This window comes from Tasmannia lanceolata, unplaced genomic scaffold (genome assembly GCF_043159265.1).
Source record: "Tasmannia lanceolata isolate RefF3 unplaced genomic scaffold, GAP_Taslan_0.1 ptg000012l, whole genome shotgun sequence".
NCBI lineage: Eukaryota > Viridiplantae > Streptophyta > Magnoliopsida > Canellales > Winteraceae > Tasmannia > Tasmannia lanceolata.
In genome coordinates, this window is record NW_027518689.1 from 18,992,369 (window position 1) to 19,002,868 (window position 10,500).

Here is a 10,500-nt window from a genome sequence, read left to right on the forward strand (position 1 = left end):
ACAAATAGGACCCAAGAGTACCTTTTTATAAGCGTTTGTGGGAAGAGATGCGACTCCTCATCGCGCCGATCCCTCTCCCCAAACGTCTCTTTACGTTTATACCTTTTCACATAAAGTCTTTTCATTAATGACTTTTCACAAAACTAATTAACTAACCAAATGATCTTGACCGTCGATCTTGCAAAAGCCACATCCACCGTTAGGATTATTTCCTAACATGTAGGCATTGGCCAAACCACGTAAAATATCGGTGTTCATCCTTTAGCTTATGTTTATGTTTTTACTTTTCCGTTAATTTGTGCACGACGGATCATATTTGCCCGGCTGATTTTTGAGACACTAGGAACTGTAATGAGGTCAAAGGGAGGTCTAAAACAAAGCAAAGGATTGCCAATATTAAAACAAGGAAAAATGAATATCAAGATTCTTTTTCCAATATTAAAAACACATAATTTCATTGACGAATAAAGCTGGGGCCATTGACAAGATACAGCTGCTTGTGAGTGAGCCACTATATCCATCTGGCTTTTTCATTTTGTTCATAGAAGGAATGCTAGAATTTGAATATGGAAAGTGATTTTTTATTTATCTAAAAAGGGTGACTAGCTTTTATTAAAAAAAATGTTGTCCGCTTACCCATTTGCAGACCGTTTCGGAAATGATATTTGACAATTTCCACTGACCAAGCCCGCATTCCTTCCCCATGACAACATGCTAGTGAAATCCCGTTCAAAGTAGAAGAGTGGCTCACATACCATCTCAGACACCAATTATATGGAGTAAGCCCTTATAGTCCCGTATTTTTTCAAAAAGGACTGTACGAACCACATCATAGGATGATCCAAACAGTCCATGATTGAACACAACGTTAATAGGTTGTTCCCCAAAAATCATTTCTATAGGCTGATCCTAGCCCTCCAATCTATAGAGATTTCCATAATATGCAGCTTCTCTATAGATCGGAGAGCTAGGATGATCCTATAGAAATGATTTTTTGGGCACAACCTATTTACATTGTGGCCAATCAAATGGACTGTTTGGATCATCCTATACTATGGTCTGTACAGTCTTTTTAAAAAATACAGGACTATAAGGGCTTACACCATATAAAATCTCATATGCATGATAATCTCTTCCTTTCTGCCCCAGTGCCCCCTAATATATATTCCGTTTTGATTTCTGCTATTATTTTACCATACATCCTCTTTCTCTCTTCATAGATTCAATTGTTCTTCTCTTTCTTTCCAGCACTGGAAGGAAAATGGGATTCCGTTCTATAAATAAAACGGGCTTCAGCCATTTGAGCCATGTCCACTAAAAGACAAATAGAGGAGCTAATGAGAACGAGCAATGTAATAGGACACGATCCAGAGATTCTTCTTCACTCTTGCATAGGATACAGTTACTGGCAAGGAAGATTGTCCTCTTGAGGTGCTCGCACATATTGATGTGATCTTTCTGTAATACAACAAAGCATGCCTTCTTGTAAAACAATAAAGCATCCTTGCTTAAACCCTAATTCTCCTAACAATCTTAAAGCATTCCAAACTAGATACCTTGAAGAACTTAATCATTATATTCAACATGGTCGAATCTTTTCAAGCGAGGAAGTATGATCGGGACCATTCTATCGTCCAAATTTTAATTTTTGGGTGTCTTTTTAGTCATTTAAGTTGTAGTAGGGGTACCGCAGTCTTTTTCCTATCAAAATCACTTAAGTTTTTTGAGTTAAAGATTGTTTTAAATAAGCAACACACATGTGTTATAAGAATTTTAAGTGGGGAATAAGTTTCTAACGTCATTTATTTTTAAAATCGAACAACTTTTTAGGTAATAGAACTTTCTCTCTTCTTTTTGTTGTATATTATAAGCCTCAAGGTACTTTGATTCCATGGATGGTAGAATGAATGAAAATGATTGTTCTTTCCCGTTTTGCAAACTTGTGGGTGTGAAGCCTTAATCCTCAAGGTGAGAAGTCTTGATCTTCTCCAAGGTACGAAGTCTGGAACCTGAGTGCAATGCCTACGGTATTGCTAGTGTGATTCTAGCATAATCTTCATCTTCGGTGAGATGCCAGAGAAAAGACTTGGTGGAATGCCTTGAGATAAGTATCATGTTGTTTCTTCAGTACTTGAAATCACGATTTCTCCAATTTTCTCTTCATCTCTTGGTTTCCTCTGCAAAAACAATATGTCGGGAACCAAATATAATCTTTCCATTGAGAATCTTGTGGAGTACTCGGTTAATCTAGAGTTCCCGATCATAAAGGGTGGCGGTTGTTCTAAATCCCCCCCCCCCCCGCAAAGATCCCTGCTGGGTTGGGGAGGCCGGCAATGCCGCTGGCTCCCGACATTCCGGTGGAGCAGGATAAGCTCCCCGGTGTACCGTTGAGCCCCCTGCTAAATTCAAATTATGTCCAATCAAGTAATGGCGTGTTGCCCAAGATTGGACTGTCGGTAGGTGGCCAAGGTTTGGGGAAGGAGGTTTTTGGTCAGAAATATCAGAAATATCTGTCACCTGCTGGCCTTGGCTTTAGGAAGTTTGACCTCCTTGCCCTTAAGCGGAAATTAAAGAAAAATGGATGGTTGAACAAACCCTTTCCCCCATCCAGAGTAGTCTGTGCCTTTGGCTAAGTACCTGTGGGCCCTCACCTAGCTCTCTGTGGGTGGGGCCCTCCCCCAATTACTGAGGATTGGGCCTAAAGAGGTTTTTGTATTTTGTATAAGCTTGGTATCATCGATTTTGGATGGTGGGGTATGCGACGTATCACCTACGGTAATATTTCTCACCCCATTTTGGCGCGTGACGCAATTAAAGTTACAATATCGAGAAAGCGAGGATCTCCTTTACAAAGGAGCCTCTTTACTTAATAGTGGAAAATGTTTTATTCCCTGAAGCTCGGTGTCTTTGGGAGAGACGGTCGAGTTCCAAGGGTATCTTGGGCGATTCAGCTTCACTTCACCTTTGAGTAGGCAGAAATCCCGCAGCAAGACTCTCTCTCATGCCAGGGGGGTCCGACCAGGAAGCTATTCATGGAGATTCTGGTTTTGGAAAGAATCCTCCATAGGATGAGGATAATGGTCTATGAAGAAGAGAGGGTGTCCATCAATGATCCCACCCATAACAAAATATCGAGGGATGTGATTAGGAAATATTGGAAAATCTTTAAGCAAGATGCTAGAGATTGCCCTTTCGCTTTCTACAGTGTTTGTGGTTTTACCCGGTGGAAGAGACCCACTCGCATTGGCACAAACACCCCCCCTTCTTCAAGTTACTCATGAGTGAGGAAAGCGCTAGGAGGAAACGTACTTGGGAGATTACCAGGGAGGTGGCTATTTGTAAGCCCAATGGTTCCCACCTTGGCATTCCTATCTTATTTTGATGATTCCAATACACAAGTGATTTTATATCACTAATGTGTTTGAATGTCTAAGTTGTAGATCATAATGGTGTTATGACAAGATTGCTTGGATTGAGGCCAAGAAGCTCTCGTTGGACCACATTTGGAAGGCCAAAGACATCGAAGATCCAAGATGATTGAAGACTTGGAGAATCGCCAATGAAGATCAAAGTCATTTTAGAATGTATATGATCCAATCTTAGTTTAGATTTTAGAGGCATAAATAAAGTTAATCTCACAACCCTAAAATGTTTAAGAGATTGTCCTTGTGGTGTTCCGACAATTTGGAACCCTCATAACAATCCCAACTTGGTGTAAAGTTGGAAGCCCAAGAAACAGAATTGAAAATCTGCTGCTTATAGGCTTCTTAGAACTCCGAGAAAATTCTCGGAGCTCCGAGATTTGGTCTAGTAGAATTTTTCCATCTTCTGTTTGTATTCCCGGAACTCCGAGAGAAATTCTCGGAACTCCGAGACCACTATAACGGGAAGAATTATAGCCGTTGGGGATTTTTGCAGAAATTACCACTATGCCCTCAAACGGTCATATTTGGTTTTTCTATATATATGGGTATTTCCAGCTTCCCATTAATGTATCCTAACACTCTAAAAACCTATTGGTATATCCTAAGAGTGAATCAAAGCTTGTTTATGCCTCTCATCCTCTAAGATTAGGATTTGGATCATAGGCTCAATTTGTACATCTTCTACAAATCTTGTAAACCCTTGTGAGGGATTTTTTGTTCTTTCCTTCTTATTCAAGAACATTGTATTTGGACGAGTGTTCGGAGAAGCGGAGCCCACTCTCCGTGGTGAAGATTGCCACCAAGGTTAAAGGCGATCGGAATTGTAATCGGCATTGATCTTCGCCGAAGTTAAGAAGATCAAATAGTGAAGCCATCAACGGGTTTGATTGGTGGAGTGGAGTAGGCCTCGCGTTGGAGGACCGAACCACTTTAAATCTCGGGTGCAATCTCTCTTATCTCTTGTCTTTCTTTTATTGCACTTAGGATTTAACTTGTGAGCTTAATTTTTACTTTTTGATCTCTTAATCTTCAAAATTGGGTTTGAGTTTTCAAAATAATAAAACTTATTAGGAACCTAATTGTTCACTCCTCATTAGTTGCCATTAGAGTAAGTACGCGAGCCTACCCTTGGAATTTCACATGGTATCAGAGCCTTGGCTCTTAAAAGATTTTCTTTTCTTAAAATCTTTGGTAAATATTTTTTAAAATTTTAACAAGGGAAAGATCATAAGATCTTTGGCAACTTTATAATTGTGAAATGGCAAATATAAATGGAATCGGACTTCCGGAAGGCCATTCCACAACTAAACCTCCTTTCTTTGATGGGTCCAACTATGGACATTGGAAGACAAGGATGCGCATCTATCTTCTTTCGATAGATGTTGAGCTTTGGCACATTGTTGAAAATGGATACTCGTTGCCTTCCAAACCATTTGAAGAATGGAATGTTATAGAGAAAAGGCATGCAAATTTAAATTACAAAGCTATAAACTCTTTGTTTTGCGTCTTATCTACGGAGGAGTTTAATAGAGTAGCTCTTTTTTATTCCATCAAGGTTATTTGGGATACTCTTGCCGTTACCCACGAGGGAATATCACAAGTCAAGGATTCCAAAATAAACTTGTTAAAGAGCAAATATGAAATGTTTAGAATGGGTCAAAATGAAAGGATTTCCGAAATGTATACCCGATTTTCTAAAATTTCAAATGAATTAGCTAATCTTGGTAAATCTTATCCTACTGATGAGCTTGTGAGTAAGTTGCTTAGGTCACTTCCTCCACATTGGGATCCAAAAGTAACCGCCATACAAGAATCAAAGGATCTCAAGGCGCTAACCATGGAGGAGCTTGTAGGATCTCTTATCACTCATGAGATGCTCCTCACTAGCTGACAAGAGGAGAAGAAGCCAAAAGAGAAAGAAAAAGAGAGTAGATCCTTAGCACTCAAGGTGAAAGCGGACTCATCATCCTCAAGTGAGGCGGATAGTGATGAATAAGAAGCTTTAAGAAAATTTAAAAGCTTATGGAGAAAGAAGCATAAAAAGGATAAAAAGAAGAAGAAAGAAGAAAATGAAGTTGAGGGAGTTGTAAGATGTTACAATTGCAAGAAGACGGGTCACAAAAGACCGGAGTGCCCTCTTCTCAACTCATCTTCCTCAAAGTACAAGGGAAAGAAGAAGGATTGGAAGAAGAACAAGGGTCTTGTCGCCGCTTGGGATGCGTCAAGCACGTCGGGCAAAAGCTCAAGCGAAGGGGAAGCTAATAAAGATGATCTTTGCTTCATGGCATTCACCCATGAAGATGAGGTAAATTCTATCCCCTCTTGTAATTCATCAAGTAGTGATAGTGACAAAATATCTTATGATGAATTGTGCATAACCTTGCATTCTCAAATTTCTAAAAATAAAGTTAAAAAAAATCTATTTCAAAATTAGAAAATGAACTTGAATTTTTGAAAAATGAATCTTCTTCTTCCATATCAAAATCTCAAGCACAACTTGAAACTTTTAAACTTAAGATTGAAACCCTTAAGGGTTGTTTGGATGAGAAAACTTGCCAAATTGCAAAACTTCAAGATGTAGCAAGCTCTTCCAAATCTTCTGAAGATGACACTAATGATTTTCTAAATCAAATAACCCATCTTCTTAATTAGAATGAAAGATTAAGATTTTGTCTCCATGGATTCCTAAATGGTGATAAAATTATTGACATAATCTTAAAGAATGCTAGTGATAGACCTAATCATGCTTTTTATGATAGGACTAGTCTATCTAACCCTCATGTTAGATGCCATTATTGTGGAATCAATGGTCATTACCAATTCCAATGTGCATCTAAAATTAGGGATTGTGGTGGAACCAAGAAAGCTTGGGTCCCCAAAGCCCCCATATGATTCTCTTCATATGTGCTTAGATTAGAGGCTTGTTCTTCAAATTGAATATTTTTTATGACTATTTAAATACCCCCTCTTGTGTTGAATAAAAACTCTAAATAGGGGGAGTGATTTGTTTGTTTTTTTCCTTGAAAAAGGGGGAGCTTGAATTTGAAAATTTTATCCCTTTAATTTTCTTTTACCCCATCTTTTTGATAGATGCCAAAGGGGGAGAGAAATCTAGTGTAAGGAAATATATGTGTGCTTTTAATTGGAAAATCTCTTGTGCTTGTCATCATCAAAAAGGGAGAGATTGTAAGCCCAATGGTTCCCACCTTGGCATTCCTATCTTATTTTGATGATTCTAATACACAAGTGATTTTATATCACTAATGTGTTTGAATGTCTAAGTTGTAGATCATAATAGTGTTATAACAAGATTGCTTTGATTGAGGCCAAGAAGCTCTCATTGGACCACATTCGGAAGGCCAAAGACATCGAAGATCCAAGACGATTGAAGAGTTGGAGAATCGCCATTGAAGATCAAAGTCATTTTAGAATGTATACGATCTAATCTTAGTTTAGATTTTAGAGGCATAAATAAAGTTAATCACACACACCCTAAAATGTTTAAGAGATTGTCCTTGTGGTGTTCCAATAATTTGGAGCCCTCATAACAATCCCAACTTGGTGTAAAGTTGGAAGCCCAAGAAACAGAATTGAAAATCTGCTGCTGATAGGCTTCTCGGAACTCCGAGAAAATCCTCGGAGCTCCAAGATTTGGTCCAGTAGAATTTTTTCATCTTCTGTTTGTATTCCCGGAACTCCGAGAGAAATTCTCGAAACTCCGAGACCACTACAACGGGAAGAATTATAGCCGTTGGGGATTTTTGCAGAAATTACCACTATGCCCTCAAACGGTCATATTTGGTTTTTCTATATATATGGGTATTTCCAACTTCCCATTAATGTGTCCTAACACTCTAAAAACCTATTGGTATATCCGAAGAGTGAATCAAAGGTTGTTTATGCCTCTCATCCTCTAAGATTAGGATTTGGATCATAGGCTCAATTTGTACATCTTCTACAAATCTTGTAAACCCTTGTGAGGGATTTTTTGTTCTTTCCTTCTTATTCAAGAACATTGTATTCGGACGAGTGGTCGGAGAATCGGAGCCCACTCTCCATGGTGAAGATTGCCACCAAGGTTAAAGGCGATCGAAATTGTAATCGGCATTGATCTTCGCCGAAGTTAAGAAGATCAAATAGTGAAGCCATCAACGGGTTTGGTTGGTGGAGTGGAGTAGGCCTCGCGTTGGAGGACCGAACCACTTTAAATCTCGGGTGCAATCTCTCTTATCTCTTATCTTTCTTTTATTGCACTTAGGATTTAACTTGTGAGCTTAATTTTTATTTTTTGATCTCTTAATCTTCAAAATTGGGTTTGAGTTTTCAAAAGATTAAAACTTGTTAGGAACCTAATTGTTCACTCCTCATTAGTTGCCATTAGAGTAAGTACTCGAGCCTACCCTTGGAATTTCACTATTAGACACAGAGAAGAAAAGATCATGATCCGGAAAAGCCCTGGTTTTTTGGAAAGAAATCTGGATTCCGCCCTCATAGGTTTGCCTGTTTCCCACCTCCAACACACTCTGGAAGAGCTGGAGAGATGCGGTTCCCCCTGGGTGGGAGCGGTAATGGGGTGCGGTGGTAGCTAGGCGCCCTTCATGGATTTAAGGAGGAAAGAATGAGTTGTGTTTCTGTCTCTTGTTTTGCTTTCATGTCCCTTCTACCCTTCACATGATATTTTGTAATACAAGCTGGGACTCCTGGTCCCCATTGTTTTTATAATATCAATAAAATATGTCACTTTTCAAAAAATAAAAAATAAAATTATAATCCGTTGATGCAGGAGCATCCCCTTGGCATTTGACATTGGCCCACATGGCTCCTTTAGAGTAGAGTTTCCTTTATTTGGCCCCTTGCTTATATAGTGTTTGGTGTTGTTATTTTAGTGGCTTTATTTCTTTTAAATGTCATTTTACAACATTAGGGGTAGTTGAGGGATGCAATGTTGTATTAGGGCTATGTTATAAGAGGAAAATGATTGTGAGCTTGAAGCTCATATAGCTTATATGAGCTTGAGGGCCCAAACACATGGGTCCCACCTTTTTTGTGGTGATCCAAACCATTCATTTGCAAGGCCCCATTATAGATAGGGTGTGTACCAAAAATCAGCTCCATTGGATCATCCTAACCCCTCCAAAATCGGAGGGCAAAAATGGGCAGATTTGTGGCAAACGGTGTCTGTCCATTTTGCCCTCCACTTTTGGACTGGTTAGGATGATCCTATGGAGCTGATTTTTTGTATACACCCTATCTATGTAAGGGCCTTTCAAATGAATGCTTTGGATCATCCTAACAATGTGGGCCCCATGTGTTTGGGCCCTCAAGCTCATAAAAGCTATATGAGTTTCAAGCTCACAATCATTTTCCTCATGTTATAAAGCCCCTTCTTTCCTCTCTCTCATTTAGTTTTTGATGATTTGTGCTTTGGTGGGGATTTTCTCCCTTGGTTGTATCTTCATTTCTTTTCTTGAGATAATGGAGTAGCAAGGTATTGAATGTAGCTTTTCTTTCATTTCTCCCATCTATTTTCTTGTTGAAGGCAAGAGTTTTTTTTTTTTTCTCTGATTCCATGCTTGATCCAATCTCTTGTATCCCCACGCTTGTAGTAAAGATCAAGATCCCTATCTTCTCAAAATAAAAAAAATTACAGACTTGATCCGAGCTGAAGATCGTTGAAGAACGTTTCCGAATCGATCTACGTCAATTTGGTATCAGAGCTTAGCTGTTGAAATTACAGCCGGTCTTGGAGCGGAAGAGCAGGATTTGAACAACATTTGCAGCAATTTGAAGCCAATCGATCAGATCTGATTTGGTAAATTTCTATATGATTCACTATTGAAATCCACTTTTAGCTTAGATTGTGGCTAGAATTTCTCTCCTGTATCAATACTTCCCCATCACCTGTGAAGAAGCAAAAAAGATCAGCATCTTTTGTTCGCAAGTTTTGGACCATCTATTTTTTGCATGCTTCTGGAGGTTTTCGATACATTCTTCATTTCAAATCAGAGTTCATGGATTTGACTCTGTTGTTTGGAAGCCATGATCAGATCTAAGCTAAGTCTTTCATTAGAGAAAGTTGTGAGTGATTTAAGAGCAGTGAGAACTAGCCAAAAATTCTAGAAAGAAATCAGCATGCTGGAGCGGATTGCTTTAGAGGATTTGAAGATTGACGTCCGGAATAAAAAAATTAGCAGGGAAATCTGGATTTGGTGGGAAAGACCTGTGTGTGGTCTTTTTAAGCTTAACATCGACGGGGCATCAAAGGGAAACCCGGGAGAATCAGGAGGCGGCGGAGTCATGCGCGACTCTAAAGCAAAAGTTATCTTTGCCTTCGCCTATTTCTATGGGATATCCACCAACATGGTGGCAGAAGCAAGGGCGCTCTTGGACGGTCTTAGGCTATGCAAAGCTTTCGGAATAGTGAACCTCATTGTAGAATCGGATAGCAAGGTGATGATGGATCTCATTGCAAAGAAAGAGAGTTACCCGTGGTTCATCTCCTCTTTCTGGACGGAGATGATGTTACTCATGGATCAACTTTGCCTCTCCCATCAACACCAATTCAGAGAAGGCAATAAAGTTGCGGACGCTCTCGCAAATGAAGCAGTTATTACCAAATCGAACCGAATTTATCAAGGCTGGTCAGAAATGCCAACCACGGCCCGTGAGGCTGCAAGATGTGATGCCTTAGGTCTTCCTTATCTCTAGTCGAGGGTGACCTAGGTGGTGGGCGGTATTAAGGGAATGTGTTGTTTTTTTTTTTGGTTTTTCTCCTTTTGGTTTCTAATTTAGAGGCGAGTCGATTAGCCCTCTTCTTGTAATTTTGCAATTTCTATATAATATTCTGAGGTCCTCCCCGGGGCCGCAATCTGTTCCGGGTTAAAAAAAAAAAAAAAAAAAGCTAAGTCTTTCATTTTTTTGAACAAGTTTATCTCACAATGTGGTCCTGGAATGGAGTTTTCATCTTGGAGGGTTAGAAGGTGTTGTGTTTCAGACTAATTCTCCCATTGAGAAGCCATTGCATGCAACTTGAAAACTGCTCAAACGTGAGCTGGAGAATGAGTGTTTGTGGAAA

At 39.4% G+C, this 10,500-nt stretch overlaps 1 protein-coding gene across 1 annotated transcript; it reads left to right on the plus strand.

Moving 5' to 3' along the window:
• The first annotated feature begins 9,557 nt into the window (after nucleotides 1-9,557).
• LOC143888603 (uncharacterized) lies at nucleotides 9,558-10,133 on the plus strand. The gene has a single exon (XM_077393044.1). It carries the CDS (start codon nucleotides 9,558-9,560, stop codon nucleotides 10,131-10,133), a length of 576 nt encoding a protein of 191 aa, XP_077249159.1.
• Nucleotides 10,134-10,500: the final 367 nt, after the last annotated feature.

What these genes read in the sequence shown, in the direction of transcription:
- LOC143888603 (XM_077393044.1), top strand. Translation starts at nt 9,558, where the DNA reads ATGCTGGAGCGGATTGCTTTAGAGGATTTGAAGATTGACGTCCGGAAT.